The sequence below is a fragment of the Pangasianodon hypophthalmus genome, chromosome 1 (assembly GCF_027358585.1).
Source record: "Pangasianodon hypophthalmus isolate fPanHyp1 chromosome 1, fPanHyp1.pri, whole genome shotgun sequence".
NCBI lineage: Eukaryota > Metazoa > Chordata > Actinopteri > Siluriformes > Pangasiidae > Pangasianodon > Pangasianodon hypophthalmus.
The window spans coordinates 25,197,516-25,216,032 of NC_069710.1; the positions used below are offsets into that span (position 1 = coordinate 25,197,516).

The window sequence follows — 18,517 nt, forward strand, 5'->3', positions numbered from 1 at the left end:
GACGCGCGCAGTGACTGGAGGCTGAGGGACAGGGCGTGGCCTCAGTGTCTAAGGCTCCGCCCCCCACCTGACACATGCGCCACTTATTTAGATATAAAAATAATTCAGCAACTAATAAATCATGTATATTTATTACAGTACACATGAAATTGGTTTTAGTTGACCAGATGAATCAGTAACATAACGGTATGTATCCTGACTATTCAATGTCTAATTTTCCTCAGACATTCCTGAACTGAGTGTCTTTTTGTATTGCCTTTTATTATTATTAGTAGTAGTAGTAGTAGTAGTAGTAGTATTAACAACAACAACAACAACAACAATAATAATAATAATAATAATAATAATAATAATGGTTGTTGTTGCTGTTGAATATATTAATGTTATTTATATAATAATAAATAACATTTTTATCTTATTTATGAAGATTTGATATAAGGGAAAGTTAGCCTATTTTACTGATACAGCTATCTTATTACCTACAGTAGAAATACGTCTTTTCAAGTCTCTAAATATCAAATATTACTCTGTGACTAGTTTCTGTTCACCCTCTATTGGCCAGAATCTGAATGACATTAAATTCATTAAATTTACACAAAGTAAAAGCCTACTCAGTGCTTCCTTATAGAGTTAAGTGCAATTTTTTTCTCTGTTTCAGAGCCTGCCCAGAACAATATCTATCTATCTATCTATCTATCTATCTATCTATCTATCTATCTGTGTGTGTGTGTGTGTGTGTGTCTTATATATATATATATATATATATATATATATATATATATATATATATAACCAAATTATAGTGCTGCTACATCAAAGTGATCTTTATAAGTTTATTGTTCAATCTGTGCACTAAACTTCAATAAACTTGTGATTAATTGTACAAGTCTCTGATCCTCTGCCAGCTATCTTAAACTTGTTTCTTATTAGTTGGTGGTAACTTGTAACACTTGTATCTTAATAAGCTACATTAACTACCAGATGAATAAATATAAATGTAATTATAGCATTATATGGACTTTAAAATGTGACAGTAGAATTATATGAAATGTAATTATAGCATTATACTGGCACAAATACAGAATATGTCTGGATGTAATGAGCAGAAAGAGAGTGACAGAGAGAAGCAAACAAACATACTTTGAGTTTTGCTTTTATTTTGTATAGGCCTACAGGAACCAAGTAAGGTGGTGGTACAGTAGCACAGCAGGTTGCATTGCTGTCTCACAGCTCCTTGATTTCCTATAACTTTGATCCAGAACCTGGGTTTCCGTCTTCCTCTCAGTGCCCAAAGACATACTGGGATGTGGATTTTCCACACTAAATTGCCCCTAAGTGTGTGTGTGTGTGTGTGTGTGAATGTTTGTGTGCACGGTATTGCCACCACACGCCCAGTGTTCCCAGGATAGTCTCCTAACTTTCACCCTGACCAGGAGAAAGCTGTTATTGAAAATGTGTGGTAATGAATGGGACATACATCTTCAGTACTTGGAATGCAAATTGGCTGTGTAGTATTTTAATGAAACATAGGCGAAAGAAAAGTGAGTTTCGTATTCTGTTTCTGTGAAGTGCTGCATTTATTAGCTCAGAATCAGTTTTACCTCGTTAGCAAGGCAGGATAAAACATTCTTTACAAAGATAAATAAAGGTATAATTTAGATCATGTAGAAAAGCAAAATTGAGACTAAAGAGGGATAAAGCAGGCTTCAATAAAACTGTGGAATTTCAGTAACTTCAGTTGCTTCCAGTCTACTAACCAAAACTAGTCATATTGTGGCCAAACATTTTCATTTCAATGTAGAACATTGTAGATATTACATATAGCAGAAATAGCTCTCCTCATTACATTTCCACGAATCAGCTTTATTTATTTATTTATTTATTTATTTATCAAAAGGAGTTAAATATAATGCTAAATTGGCCAGAGATGTGAATAAATGTGTGCTTATGTGTGTTTCTGCATGTGAGATGCCCTGCAATGGACTACTCCATAAACAGTTGCTTCATAATGATGAAAGATAGCAGGAAACTGGAAGCTAAAAGAGAAAGGTTTGCTGCCACTGTTTACGTTTTTCATTACAGGGCAACCACTTTTAACTGAATTTCCGTGTCCTGAGATTGACTTTCGACTGTATCTGGATCGGGGTTAGGGAGGTGCCACTGAATGAAGACTTGGTAGAAAAAGCAGCCCAGCAAAGCCCCAAACAGAGGAGCCACAAGTGGCACCAAGAAGAAGTAATCATAGCACCTAAGTGAGTAACAGAGACATAAGAAATATCAATAAATCAAATGTTCATGACATGTTCATCATTTATGGGTACAACCAAATAGAGAACAGAATGTGAGTGTTAAACGTACAACAATCTCAAACTTACGTAAAGACTTCAGTACCCCAGCCTGCTGTGAGAGTGAAGAGCCGAGGCCCAAGATCCCTTGCTGGATTTATTGCTCCACCACAGTTAGAGGACATGGCCATGCCTATTCCTAAAACAACAGCTGCTACAATGGGTGGGAGCAAGGCATCAGGAGCGGGTCTGTTCCTTTTATCACTTAGGGGCAGGATACACAACAACAGCGTAGCAGTGCCGACCACCTGCCCATAACATCATGAAGAGAGGAGAATATTATTGATCAGATCATGTCCAGGGTACTTTTCAGCCACAATGAAAAGTTCAGCCACAATACTAAAGTGCTGAGTATTTCTGCAACTGGTTCAATGACATTAGCAAAGCAAAAAAAAAGTGCCATTTTTTGTGATTTTTTTTCACACCACCCAAAAATGATTTCCATTATGCACTGCCCTAGGTGAGTCGATCACTTCCATTATGAGTGATTTAACCTGGTCTTAAAGTGACTTAAAGTGAGTTTTTGTTTTCTGCTAATGCTGTGAGGTAATGCTGCTGTTGTTACTTAATATTCTGTTACACTGTAAGCATTTTTAAAAAACTTATAATTTTTAATGTTGTGTTTTGGATCGAAATGATTGTCTTCTTTGCTTTGCTAACTACTGATTGAGAGCGTGGGACCATGTGGTCTATTGGTCTGTTTCACATTACATAATTCAGCCTTTTGCACTGACCTGATCAAAGATGTTGGTCTGTAGGGATGTCCCTGGTGTGGGGTACGTGGCAAAGATAGATGCAGTTTCATTTAGACCATAAGCAGTTAGAACCCCACCACTGTAGTTCATTATAGCATCTAGAGCAAAGGGTACACAAAAATAAATTATACTGCCCTTCCTAACGTTGCCTAATCATAGCAAATTTTAAAAAGAAACCAAGTATTATCAGTGTACTATTGGCAAATCAGTCATTTTGGTGGTAATCTTTAATCTAATTTAAAAATTCATGGTTCCTTTCAGTTGTGCCTGTGGCCTCACCGTAGTACATGGTGTAGACAACTCCAGAGGCAAGGTAGGCCCCTAGAACCTGAGACAGAGAGTAGGGCAGAAAGCAGTGCCAGGGAAGATCACCCAACACACAGAAACTCAGAGACACTGCAGGGTTCAGATGAGCACCTGAATGAGGAAGGGTGGGGAAAGAGTAAAGGATATCAGGATGAGGTAGTAACCAGCATTATAGAACATTTAGAGTTCACAAAACCAGGAAATAATAATAATAATAATAATAATAATAATAATAAAAACTATTGAGCTAAGACTGCAACTACTTAATGTTCAGTGTATGACCTTAGTGTAATTTTTTCAATTTTTTTATTCTCACCTGACACTCCCATGCAAAGGTACATGGCAGACATGACCCCCACAGCAAAGCTAAGGTTGGCTGACAGATATTGCCCCTTCATCTGATCGCTCGTCTTCACCTGAGCTGCCGCGGAACAGCCAAACAACTTGAGGAGAAACCAAGAGGCGAGAGGTTAACAAAATGTCAAAGAAGAAAGAGAAGCCATCTCATTTAAACCACTGTGGGCTCATGAGAAAGATGATTAAATGGCAACACAAGTGTGGTCATATATCTCATAATAAATGTAAAACAATTAACAAAACCTTATCTCTTCAGATAAGGGATTTGGGTCAGATTGTTCAGACCCAAAGCATCGATTGGCAAGCTGTAAAAACACACTATTGTGCTTGTCTGTGTGACACAGACATCAATTAGTGAACTAGTGAGCTAGTGAGAGATGAGCAAAAAAAAACAAAACAAAAAAAACAAACAAACAAAAAAAAAACAGATCCTGTAAATGTGATAAATGTGAAAAAAATGTTATTAAAAATGTGATAAATGTAAAAAAAAAAAAAAAAAAAGGTATTAAAATTTTACTATTATTGTTGGAGAGGCAGGTAGTGGTGGGAGGTTTACTGGTAAAAACAGGAATCCAGAAGAAATTTGACAACTACAAGGGCCACTTATGTCTTTGTCTTAAACATAACTTGTTGAGATTGAGTGCTTTGAGGTTGGTTTTTATTCACTTGTTTTATTTCCATTGTTTTCACAGCAGGTTTTACTTTGTTTTATGCTACTGAATTTTTGAACCTGATTGGTCAGAATCTGATTGTTCATTAATTTTCTATAACAGACTGCAAAGTTTATATTAATGCACTCTTTCTAATATGTTGGTGGATGCTCCACATAAATGGATTAAAAACCATGTGTAATTGTTGTTATGATGAAATTTTCTGAGGAGACATTTAATTACTAGTTATGGAAAGTGTCAGCACTTTGTAACAGTCACAGTTGAAGCTGTTTAAGATGTATTCAAGCAAGCTGCATTTTTTTTTCTTATTAACTTTGTGAGAGAAGAAAGAAACACTAGTGATGGAGCAACTGTTTATAGCTATTATAAAAGTAAGTGATAACAGGAGTTAAATTGTTTTGAGGATGTTCCACAACATTAAATGTAACTATAAAGTTGTTTTTCAGTAAATAAAAATTTGTTTTTGTTGGCAAATTGCTGTGGAATAAGAGGAATAACTTCTGGGTGGTAATGACCCTTTGCTTTGTGTCGCATCACACCACTCTGTCATTGATTATTTTTCTATACCAGCATGCTCCCTCATGTTTTATTCTTTACTTTATGCGGCACACAAAACTAATACACGTTTGGCATTTATTTCCACACAAATGTTCCTCAAACACCTTTTAGATCCAGTACCAAACTACAAAAAGTAAATCCCAACAGAAATGGAGTGTAATCTTTATTTGTTGTGCAGTTTTTCAGGTCACACTGCACACTACTTATTTTCTGTCCTTTCTCACCACAAATGCAGAAATATAATATGCAGATTATTATTAACATGTGCTACCACTGTATACTGTCATATATACTTTATTAGCCCAACAAAATGACCTTATCTTACACTAAGTTTTATGTGTTGTATTAAAATGCTATATTGATTAACATAGGAATGCAAGCAGTGTAGTTACAGATTCAGTGGGCTTTTAACATTACTACAGTGTGCCATTACTTTAAACACACTTTGACCTAACCAGACAACACAGCAAAGAGTCAACGACCATTAAGCTTCATGAAGACTGTGAACACAATGAGGTATATAAAGTCAGGATCAATACTTGGGAATTTTCTCTGTCAGTACACATTTGGAAAAAATAAATCCAGTACCCTTAAAACTAATTTGATTGTGACTTTAGGAGAAACTACAACAAAATATTTCCCTATCAGAAAGAGTTCCAAACTAGAACCTTTTTTTTAGGAAGCTGAGAACCTTTAACTACACACAAAAAAGATTATAAAGTCCTTTTTTGAATAGTGTAGTTAAACTGTCAAAATGACATAAATGCAGATCTTTATCTTTCACCAGTATGCAATCACTGCCAAATAGTGCACTGTTGACCTGTTATATTTGGTCTGCCTGAGATTACAACATTGTGCCCAGTGGCTGGTAACACATGAGATGGGGGTGGGGTGTGAGTGATCGCGTGATAACGGTTGCATGATCGCATGATCGCGTGGAGCTGTTCTTTAAGTCTGAACTGCTCAACAATGCGGATTCATATCACTTGCAGCACATGTTGACTAAGATAGAAATGTTTGTCAAATGAAAAAATGGAACTGTACATGGAACCTGTTCTTGGCTGACAGGAGTGGAACCTGATGTGGTCTTCTGCTGTTGTAGCCCATCCACCGCAAGGGTCGATGGTTTGTGCATTCTGAGATGCTTTTTTGCTCACCACGGTTGTAAGGAGTGCTTATATGAGTTACTATATCCTTCGTGGCAACTCGAACTAATCTGGCCATTTTCCTCTGACCACTCTTATCAAGAAGGTGTTTCCACTCGCAGAACTGTCACCCACTCAATGTTTTTTGTTTTTCGCACAATTCTGTGAAACTCTAGAGACTGTTGCTTGTGAAAATCCCAAGAGATCAGTGAGATCAGCAGTTTCTGAAATACTAAAGCCAGCCCGTCTGGTACCAATATCCATGGCAAGATCAAAGTCATAAAGATCACACTTTTCTTCATTGTGACGTTTGAAGTGAACATTAACTGAAGCTCTTGACCTGTATCGGCATGATTTTATACATTTTGCTGCTGCCACATTATTGGTTGATTAGATAACTGCATGAATGTGCAGGTGTACAGGTGTTCCTAATAAAGTGGATGGTACATTTTCTTTTCTTAAAAAAGTGAAGTGATGCACAATACTGTATAATTAATAATGTACACTGTATACTGTATATTACAGTATATTCAGACACTTTATATTTATGGAACGCTATACTCATTGCTGCTATGTTCTGTGTATTTATTGTCCTGTGTATTTATTGTTCTGTTCTGTGTATTCTTTTTCCTGCACTCATCTCAGCCAGTTGTGTATTTGCACTTTATGTAGTTTTGCATAGTGTTATGTGTTGCACCATGGTCCTGAAGAAACAACATTTTGCTCCAAAGTATACAAGCTATATACAGGAATGACAATAAAACCCACTTGACTTGATTACCAGAAGTGTTTAGTATATATTTCCGTAGGTATGTAATAGAGTTTCACATTTAGAGTTGCATTCTCATAACTCTCATGGAGTGTAATATACAGTAGATAACACCTAATAACATCTTTGGACTGCAACTGATACAAACAGTTTTGCTACGATGGCCTACGACTACAATTGCTACAATAGCTTTAGGACTGCAAATGCCACTGCAATTTTGCACTCAAGTCTCCATAAGTGAACAGTTGATAACAAAATAGACTTCATGTGAACACTATAATGAATTTCCTGGTTACAAAATTGCACTTTTTGACCATGTAGTACACAGTTATAGAAGGGAATTATTTATAGTTGCACTATCTGCTGTCACCCAGATAAGGATTGGGTTCGCTTTTGAGTCTGGTTCCTCTCAAGGTTTCTTCCTCATATCATCTCAGGGAGTTTTTCCATCACCTCTGACTTGCTTATTAGGGATAAATTTATAAATTTAAAATTTATATCTTGAATTTATATATTTCTGTAAAGCTGCTTTGTGACAATGTGAATTGTTAAAAGCGCTATACAAATAAAATTGAATTGAATTGTTATCACACACACAATTGGTATCACACACAGGTACACTAGTGTTGCCAAAAATAAATCTAAACAAAATGTACTTTTTAACTGAAAGTTGCTTTTTCATGGAGGACTCCGCTGTCTTTTTCTTTGAGGACATTTGGTCTCCATAAGAGGAAACCTTGGCATGTTGCCATATCTAGCTGCCAAGTTGTTATGTTTTTTATAATGAGCCATAATGAAAAGTTGTGTACTGAGTGATAATCGTGTACGCCATATCCTAATATATGGGTAATCAATAACAAGAATACATTACTGCCAAAATGCTGAGTTTCTAAAGTCAGCTAATTGTAGGAACAAATGCTGCAGCAACATTTGATAGTCTGAGAAAAGTGCCATCATTTTTTCATGAATTTACCAAGTTACCATTGCTGGTAAGTAGGCCTGGGGGATATGAAAATGTGATATTGTTATAGATAAATTATGTCGGTTTTTTAAAAACTAATTGCAAACATATTTGATGTCAAAGGTTTGTACTTTTTGAAGATTTATATAATTTTTTTTCTCCCCACACAGGGGTTATTTTAATTGTTTTAAACTAACATGCTAATTTTAAATAGAAAAAATAAAAATAAATTATTTTTGTAGACATTAAATAAAATACCAAACAGTTTTTTTTTTTAATCAACAATACTATATTGCTGGGAAATTGTTAGTAAACCTACATAACATGTTACATACTGTGTATTGTAAATGTGATACTATATTTTTGTCTTATATTCGTCTTATATAAGTTATGAAAACAGTGATAACACAACATGAGATTCTTCTTTATATTTAGCCCATTATACTGAAGGATGGTCTACCTGAGATGATAGCTGAGTGTGCATAATTTCTTTTCATAGGGCTGTACAGAGAAATAAATTTAACATGAAAGTATAGAATTTTTTTCACATATTTGTTAGTTTGGCTGATTAGAATAAGTGTAAGTGTACTACTTATTATTCAAAAGGGGTTTCTACTTTTATCACAAATAAACACAGTAGAGCTAAAACTCACCAAAAGAACAAAGGTGCCAATGATCTCTCCCAGACACTGTCGGACTAAGGTGTTTTGTATCTTCATCCTCAGCATCATTTTCTTCATGCGGCTCACCTGACTGTTCTGCATGTTTCCAGCTGTCCCTGCTGCCTCTCTGCTGCTCTCAGGTGCTGTGAGGCTACTCACATTTTTTTGACTTGCTGTCCTGTATGTGAGCCAGTACACTTTGGACTATATTGCTCTGATAAATGTAACATCATTAATAACTTGGCGTACTGAGGCTGAGAGAGATAAGATAATATGTACTTTCCCTGAATACCAGTGGTGTAAAGATCTCTCCAGCTGTCCGTGCTGCCTCTCTGCTGCTCTCAAGTGCTGTGAGGCTGCTCACATTTTTTTTTACTTGCCGTCCTTTATGTAAGCCAGTACACTTTGGACTCCACTGCTCTGATAAATGTAACATCATTAATAACTTAGTATACTGAGGCTGAGAGAGAGATCCACATATAGATAATAGGCTGAGAGAGGGAAATATACTTTCCCTGAATACCAGTGGTGTATAGTAGAGAAGGAGCAATAGATATTATTGAGTAATAAAGAGGAATATTTATTAGATATTAAAAGAGGAATATTTCTACTTCACACAAATATACATGTTTCTGTAAATTTTAACTATTATTTCACCACATTTTCAAAAGGAAATAGCTGTATTTACTCAGATAAATTTCACCAGACACATTTATTACTTACCAGAATAGGCTATTAATCATTTTTGTCCAGCTCATTCTATTTTCAAGAATAAATTTCCATTTTTTTTACTATTACTCATTGCCTGTCCAGTCACCAAAATGACTCAACGAGAATGCAAGTTAGCTTACAACTAACACCTGAAAGAGACGTCTTAATATATCCAAGTCAAAGAGTCGATGAAGTTGTGCTGTTTGATTCGAGAAATGTTTACTGCAGTTAGCCTTTGTGAAAACACAGGTCATTTAGCTGCATGAAAAATTGTAGGGCTGCGGTTTTCAGACACTTAGTGGTAGTTAGTGCTGCATGCTGTAAAGACTTGACATAAGAGCTTTTAAAACTGTAAATAAGAGAAACTAAACTAACAGATATCAGTTTATAATACACTCAGGGGCGGACTGGCCATCGGGAAGTCGATCAGCCTGACGTGCGATAGGCTGCTATGCATGACACCGTGACGCCACCACATGACCCAACATCAGCGACCAACTGCCTAACTGGCTATATCGTAGAAAATCGTGCAAAAATGGAGCGTAAACGCAAAGGAGGAGCAGAGAGGGAACGTATAAAAAGGAGAAAAGCCCTGGCCATAGATGCAGCAAGTTGCTGCAAAATCCCAGCCATGTTCGCCAGTAAGGTAGCAGGTCGGTCAGAATTACATTTACATTATATTTACGTAATCATTTGGCAGACGGACGCTTTCATCCATAACGACTTACAATAGATAAAATCTATTCTAAAAAAAAATATTATATATATAATGATAGAAGTTTTAAAAGAACATGTTGCAACATCTTAATGACAAACTAGCACACTGTTTTACAGATGGGGATACAGTATTTTTTAGTGCCAGATTTGACCAGAAATTTTGATTTTCCGTTTCTAGCCTACAATATGTAGTCTACAATGTTTATTTATTTATTTTGAAAAGGTGACGAAGGAAGCAACAGTAGCACTAGTGCTGCAAGTGCTCCTGCTGTTGAACTAGAGGGGGTGGACAGTTCAGCTTTTGAGTCAGAGCAGGAACCTTCAGGTAAAGTTTAAGCTAAGCAAAACTAAACATGCAGGCTATACTAATATGTGCTTTTATGATTTATAAGATCATCAGTAGTAGGACTGTGATCATGGGGACATACAATTGATGGCTGCACAATTAATATAAGTATAGATTATTGAACGTGCTTATTTCATATTGCAGAGCAACTAGATGTGCAGAGTGAGAGAGAGAGGGATTCAGGGAAAGATGATAGAGACAGTGAAAGCCAAAGGTGGCCTGGGGTGGAGTCAAATTCCCAGCCTGATTTACTGTCCCAGTCCGCCACTGAATACACTATATGGCCAAAGGTTTGTGGACACCTGACCATCACACCTGTATGTGCTTGCTGAACATCCCATTCCAGATTTAGTCCCTCCTCTGCTGTCATAATAACCTCCAATCTTCTGGAAAGGCTTCCAAAATTTTTGGTATGTGGCTATGGGGATTTGTGCCCGTTGTACAACAGTATTAGTGAGATCGAGCACTGATTCGAGGTCCTGTTCACCCCAGCTGTGTTCAGTGGGATTCGGGTCAGGGCTCTGTGCAGGCCATTCAGATTCTTCCACTCCAAACTTGGTAAACCATGTCTTCGTGGAGCTCACTTTGTGCACAGGGGCATTGTCATGCAGGAACAGGTTTGTGCCCCTTAGTTACAGTGAAGGGAAATTGTAATGCTACAGCATACAAAGACATGCTATACAATTGTGTGCTTCCAACTACATGGCAACAGGTTGGGTAAGAACCACATATGGTTGTGATGGTCAGGTGTTCACAAAAATTTGATCATATAGTGTATATCAAGGGATGTACAAAGCATGAATACTGTAACCGTATTGCTACATTTGAAAGTGGTTGTGACAGAACAGTGATTTATATATACCATAAAATCGTAATTTCAAAAAGCGTTAGACCTTCAAACCAACACATGTATACAGTATGTATATCATGTCAGAGTGTTTCACACAATGCTCACAGTAAAAATATACATAGGCCTAATTGTATATAATTGTGCTGCTGAATTTTATAGCTCTCGAGAGCAAAATAATCAGATCAGGGCTCAAGTTCAAGTTCACTCCTCTATAAACTTATCAGTTTAGAGTCTGCCAGACTATGGATAAAAGGATAATTTATTACTGTACTGCATAACAGTTTTCCACAACAATACTTCCTTCACACCAGATCGACAGGTGATAAGTGATATGTCGGTAACCTGGCAACATAATGATATTCTACCATTCTACCATACTATTTCAATGTCCATCTCAAACCATTTCCTTACAATTACCTTTGAACATATAAAGCCCTGTCTTATAACATCAGCTGACTTATAAGACTACATAGGTAGCAAGCATCAAGGCATATTAATAGGAATAAATCTGCATTAATATTAATGACTACCTTCAACAGTCATTACAGGTACTTGATTTCAAGAAAAGGCTTCAAACATTTTTACTCTGCAAAGTCTCATCCACACTACCACCATGAATTGCATAACAGCTGATTTGGACATTAATATTCCTATATACAGCCTATATTCATCTCAACATGCACATATAGAAGTCATCACTTTTTTTAAGCTTTTGTTTCTTTATTATTGTACGTATAGCCATTTGTAGTGTAACATGCTTCTCTGTGCAGATGACAAGAAAATATTATATTAAAGGGTTTATAATTATATATTACCTTTAAGCACTTTTACTTTTACTATAGTTCCTCTCTATGTATTTGTCAGCATGTACATACTGTACATCATTCTATTTGTCAGTGAATTGTTCTATGCCTTCTCATAGCTACACTCTTCAGTTTTGGAAGTGAGTTTTGAATATTGAATTGGGCTGCATTTATTAATCATGGGGCAGGTTTTTGGGATGGTTTTGAATGGCCAGTGGGCCGCTTTTGTTACATAGACTTGGTAACCTTACTATAACAACACATTATTCAAAGTTCACTATTTGTAAGACATAAAACATGAAAAACAACATGGAACGAAGATACCTAGGTACTTCTGTTACCAAGTACATATAAAATCAGACACTTTAAACTTCTACACAAATGCAGTAAAGTTATATAATAATGTCATTATTTAGTTTTTCATATTAAAGCATATTATTCAATAACTTCCAACTAATAGGAAAGGTGTGTACAATGTCTTGCATAAGTATTGAACCACTGTCAGATCAACTCTGTAAGTCAATGAACTCCATTTTCCAGAACACACATAACAGTGGCAGTGATTGGCCAACCTTGACGCCAAAGTTAACCTCCTATCCCAAGCTCTCATCTCCAATGCGTCACTCCGCAGGCTAGCTCCGACAACCAGCCCACCGATGCTGACACCGGACAAGTTCACAGGTGATGCATCTCAACGTAAGGGGTTCTTACTGAATTGTTCTTTGTATTTTGTCAGCCATAAATGATGTCGGAGCACCAGAAAATGCACTTCCTGAATCTCCTCACTGGCAAAGCACTGAAATAGGCCTCGGTGGTGTGGGAGAGAGTGGAGTGAGCCCACCGGCTAATACGATCAGTTCATGGAACTGTTTCAGGGAAAGGAGGCTGGGGAGCTACTCTTGACCTTGACCTAGAAGGTTCCCCCCGGGTTGCGGAGTTTCACACCCTTGAGTTTCACACAATTGCGGCTGGCAGAGGATGGAACAAAACGGCCCTGAAAGCTGGGGTCTTAACCCAGAGATCCTGACAGCGATGGCCTGCTGCAATGACCAACTCTCGCTCGACTCCCTCATCGACCTCACCATCCACCGCAAACACCTGCTCCACAGTCATCACCCCCACAGGGTAGAAGGACGTTTTCTGGGGACTATCGTCCCTGCTGAGCAACTGAGGTGCACCAAGCTCAGCGAGGGAGTGAGGGAGAAACGACACCAGGAACACAGAAGTTTCTACTGTGGCGGACCTGACCCCTTCATCAGGCAGTGTCCCTTCTTCACCAAGTCTGGTTCAGTCTCAAACAGGTGCTCCACCCCCCACCCCGACAAAGTGAGTCCATACCATTCTTTATCTCACCAGTCACTTACGCTCCAAGTCATGGTACAACACTCAGGTGTGGTCTCTATTTTGACAGCGCTGATCAACTTTGGGACGGCTGGTAACTTCATTGACTAGGAAACCACCTGAACATCCCAACTCTGCCCCTACAGTACCCCCTTTGTATCCATGCCATCGAGGGAAGGCCCGTCGGGGCGGCACCATCACCCGCTGCATGTAGCCCCTCCTCCAACGAGTTGGCATCTCACTCCTGGTCACTGTTACATCTAAGCACCCCATCATCCTAGGCTTCCCGTGGATACAACTCCATGACCCCCAGATCTCCTGTTCAGACAAGCAAATCACACACTGGTCTTCTTACTGCCACCACCACTGTCTCCAGGCACCTCAGCTCACTCATCTATGTCGGTGGAAAGCCCTGAAGAACACACTCCCCTCATGATTCCCTCCAAATACCTTGACCTGAAGGAGGTCTTCAGTAAGGCCAAGGCCAGTGGGCTACCTCCTCTGATTGCACTATTGAGATGCTACCCAGCGCCACTCCCTATTGCAACCGGATTTACCCCCTGTCCGTGGCAGCACAGCAAGCTTCAGCTGGGTTCTTCTTCATGGAGAAAAAATGGGGCGGCCTCAGAACCTGCACTGACTATTGGGGTTAAACCAAATCACTGTCAAGTACCAGTACCCTCTGCCATTAGTCCCTGCAGCCCTTGAGCAGCTCCGGTCCATCCAAATTTTCACTAAGCTGGACCTCTGCAGCTCTGTAGTCCCTTGTCACCCTGGCACACAACACACATATCACCTGCTGTGGAACAAAACCTGGTGACCGGACATGCTTGCAGACGTGCATTGCACCGTCTCTTCCTGCACTGCTTGTGCACAAGCCAAGGTGCCACAAACCCTGCCAGCTGGCAACTCCTTCCTCTGCTCACACCCCAGTGAACTTCCAGAATCCCGTGATCACACTTTTATCCTGGATATCATCCACCGCTTCTCGAAATCAGTACACCTCGTCCCGCTCCCCAGCCTACCCAGAGCCTTCACCACAGCAGACCTCCTCTTCGGCCATGTGTTCAGGTACTTCAGGATCCCAGAGGACATTGTGGGGCCTCAATTCACCTCCCGTGTGTGGCCCAGCTTTATGGAAAAACTGGGGGTAACGGTAAGCCTGACCTCAGGGTATCACCCACAAGCTAACTGGCAGGTGGAGTGGACAACCAGGAGAATTGGTCCCAGTTCCTGCTATGGCTAGAATATGCCCAGAACTCACTACGTCACTCAGCCACGCAACTGACCCCATTCCAGCATGTGCTTGGGTACCAGCCCCTGCTGTTCCCCTGGAATTCCAGCCCCACCAACTTGCCGGCCATGGATGACTGGTTCCAACAGAGCGAAGTCTGGGAAAGCACCCACCAACATCTCGAACAAGTGGCCCAGTCTAACAAGGAGAACACTGACCGATATAGAGGAGAGAGCCCCTGCCATCACCCGGGAGTCTGGCTCACCACAAGAGACCTGAGACAACCCCAACCCTGCAAGAAATTAATCCCCAGGTACATCGGCCCCTTCAAGGTCCTTAAACAGGTTAATGAGGTGGTAAGCTGGACTTACCATGACCCTGCCAGATAGCCCCCTCATTTCCTGTCTCCTGCCTGAAGCCCATCATACCCAGTCCCCTAGCCACAGACATCCTGCACACCACCCCACCCACTCCTCCAGACATCGAAAGCCAGCCTGCATACCTGGTGAAGGCAATCCTCAACTCCTGTTGCCGAAACTGCAATCTAGAATACCTCATCAAGTTGGACGGGTATGGACCAAAGGAACCATGCTGGGCCCCAGCACACAAAACTGTGCCAGTAATTCTAAGCAAGTCATCCTGAATGCCCTGTTCCACGACAGAGGGGGGAACCCAGAAAGAACAGAGTGAGCCCTTTGGGGGCTTGATATTACCAAGCATGTATTTGCCTGCTATCACTACTCTGGTTTGACTCTGACTTTGTTTCCTGGTTTACATGCTCTGCCTTTGCCTAGTATATCCTATTTGTTGATCGCCTGACCTAAGCCTGTTTCTGACACTGATCTTGTCTCTTGTGTTTGATTTGTCTGCCGATCTCTCATTAAAACACTTTACTGAAATTGCATCCATCTCAGCCTCCTCATACATGACAACCACCCTTGAAATTTTCCACATTTTGTAGTGTTACAACCTGGAACTAAAATGGACTGAAATGTCTCAATATAATTACACTGTTCCTGGAAGGCCCTAGAGTTTGTTAAAGAACATACCTAAACAAACAACACTAAGAAGACCAAGGAGCTATCAAAAAGTCCAGGACAAAGTTCTGGAAAAGTATCAATCAGGGTTTGGTCGCAAAAAATATCACAAACTTTGAACATCTCACAGAACACCACTAAGTCTATTATTTAAATATGGAAAGAATATGGCACAACTGTGATTTTGTTTAGAGGAGGCCCTTCACCAAAAGATTGTGATTGGGTAAGTAGGGCATTACTGAGAAAAGCAAGTGAGAGGCCAAAAGTAACGCTGAAAAAGTTGGAGAAATCCACAGCTCAGATGGAAAAAGCTGTTCACAGGACGATCAAGCTGGGCTTTATGGAAGAGAACGAATTCATATGAAATTTCTTTTGGAGGTTGCCAAAATGCTGTTGGAAACTCAGCAAACGTGAAAAATGTTCTTTGGTTTGATGAGACCAAAATTGAACTTTTTGGCCTTAACACAAAGCACTACATTTGGTGGAAACCAAACATTGCTCATCATCCTGATAATACCATCCCAACAGTGAAGCATGGTGGTGGTAGCATCATCATGTGCAAAAGCTTTTCATCAGCAGAGACTGGGAAACAGGGTTGAGGCCAAGACGGATGGAGCCAAATACAGGACAATCCTAGCAGAACACCTGTTCCAGTCTTGATCCAGGGACTTGAAACTGGAGCAGAGGTTCATCTTCCAACAGGACAATTACCCTAAGTATATGGCCAAAGCTACACTGGATTAGAATGTCCCAGATCTCAATCCATATCCATCTGAGAATCTGTAACAAAACTTGAAAAAACTTGCAGCTGTAATTGCATCAAAAGGAGGTTTGACCTAGGGTGATCAATACTTAAGAACTCAACAAATGTCAGATTTTTTGTTTAAGTGTGTCACAATAAAAAATATTTTGCACCATCGAATATTAGACATTCTGTAAAAATCAAATGGTTAAAAAAATCAGCTTTAGAGAGATCTGGGGATGAATTAGAGTCAAAGTATCTTTACTTTTGCTCATATATGGCTATTGGATACTTTATACAACCCTGCTGATAACCAATGAGATATATATATATATAAATATATATATATATATATATATATATGTGTGTGTGTGTATGTGTATATATATAACCAGTATTAGCAATTAGCTGCTGTGAAGTGCTTCAAAGAACATTGCAGTGCAATATAGTTATTTATTAATTCTCTTCATGAGGTCAAAATGGCCTGTCATAAAACAGATATGATAGTCATTATATAAAGTCAATTTCATTTTAACCTTTAGTAAAAAATAAAGCTATATAAAATAAAGTTTATTATTATTATTATTATTATTATTAAGAAGAAGAAAGTTAAATATATGCATTTTATAAGCATAAGACATAAGACCTAGGCCACACTGTAAACTAGTACTTAGTTCTAGTTTACAGGAAAACTATTTGCATCTCCTCTTAATTGTTGCATAAACCTCTAGTGCATCCCCTGAAAGCATGCCATAGTAATCTTACATAGAATATGATTACCTTTTTAATATTCCAAAATTGCTAAATACTTTTAAGAATAGTGAATTCGATCCAACACATTGGACTCAAAAATAAGCCAGAAACCAATGTGTAATTGTGTAACAACATTACTTACAAATCTCTTATAGAGTTAATATATTTTCTTAGGGCTTTATGTAGAGATAGCAACTTCAAAAACCCCAAAGTTATGTCAGTGTATACACAGAAAGTTATCCATATTCACACTTCTGCTATGCAAGTGCTTCGCTTGATTTTCTGAGCTGACCATTCAGACTGTTGAAACTGCCTGCAGTTCAGCATCTTTTTGTGTGTATTTACATTAGCTTAAACATTATTGTCAGAAACATAGTGGTTGCAACAGACATGAGATTATGGTGTGGGTTAAAATACAGCTCTTCCCTGGAAATCTTGCAACAAAAATTCACTTACATTTAAGGTCAGAATAGTGACCAGCTGAGACATGCCTTTGTTTTTGGCAACCATGCTCACCCACTGCCCAAGTAGAGCCTACGTCTGAGGGTAATTCTGAGGTCTGAATACTAGTGTGTGCAATTCTGATATTAATTCATAACTGTGCACACTTAACTCAAATCTGAATACAGCCCTTAAGTCCATATTTGAAGTGGCTACAAAGGAGATGCTGTCAGTATCGCTGGTGAGGACGTTGCAGTAAGACCTCCACAGGGCCAGAGGGCAATCTCTTGATCAGGTGCCAGACTTCAAGCCGTCTCAAACCCTCCAACCTCTGACCTTCAACCTCCAGCAGTTCATCTCCCGGGAAAACCTTCCCAACTGGTCCACCTGAGTAACAGCGAAAGATGCTTTACTATTGAATACGTTACTATAAATATTTTAGAACTACATATCTCAACATCTTTACCCTGGTGATTTCAAGCCAATATATAGAGGCAATGGTGGCAAGGAAAAACTCCCTGAGACGATATAAGAAAGAAACCTTGAGAAGAACCAGACTCAAAAGAGAAACCATCCTCATCATAATTTTGGTTTATGACTACTTTATGATAACTTTATGTTATCTTAAACTGACTATACAATAAACTAATTGCTAATTGCTTTATGTTATACTAACACATAATTTAGTGACACACTACATAAAATCAACTTGAAACATGTTGATGTGGGTGATTGCCATTTTTATTGAACTGAATTTAAGTGAAAAAACATTCTGATCGGGACTTTTATGTCATAAAAGTTACAAAATTTTGATCTTACCCTGGAAGAGCCTCTGTACAGTGAGGGGTTTGTCTCCTAAGCTGGAGCCCACTCCTCCCTCCAGACTGAAGCCCAGGTCAGAGCTGGACTTATTCAAAGTCACTCGCACTCTGCTGCCTGTAGAAGAAACATATGTTTGTCTTACTATCCGTGTGAGGACCTTCCACTGACATAATTATTAATATAGCTAATCA

At 38.9% G+C, this 18,517-nt stretch overlaps 1 protein-coding gene across 5 annotated transcripts in view; it reads right to left on the reverse strand.

Moving 5' to 3' along the window:
• Window positions 1-1,137: 1,137 nt before the first annotated feature.
• Window positions 1,138-18,517, reverse strand: part of si:dkey-92i15.4 (aquaporin-10) — a 28,659-nt gene continuing 11,279 nt past the window's right edge. For 3 of the 5 annotated variants that reach the window (XM_026940206.3, XM_026940207.3, XM_034305160.2), the window contains exons 6-8: window positions 18,324-18,440; window positions 17,677-17,891; window positions 3,723-3,849 (exon numbers count right to left, since the gene is read on the reverse strand). In XM_026940206.3, coding sequence (XP_026796007.3) covers window positions 17,734-17,891; window positions 18,324-18,440 — 275 coding nt within the window. In that variant the 3' untranslated portion in view covers window positions 3,723-3,849; window positions 17,677-17,733. Of the gene's footprint in view, window positions 2,249-2,375; window positions 2,594-3,079; window positions 3,199-3,379; window positions 3,518-3,722; window positions 3,850-8,520; window positions 8,961-17,676; window positions 17,892-18,323; window positions 18,441-18,517 lie in introns of those variants that run through there. The other 2 variants (XM_053235040.1, XM_034305168.2) reach the window with 2 other exon arrangements.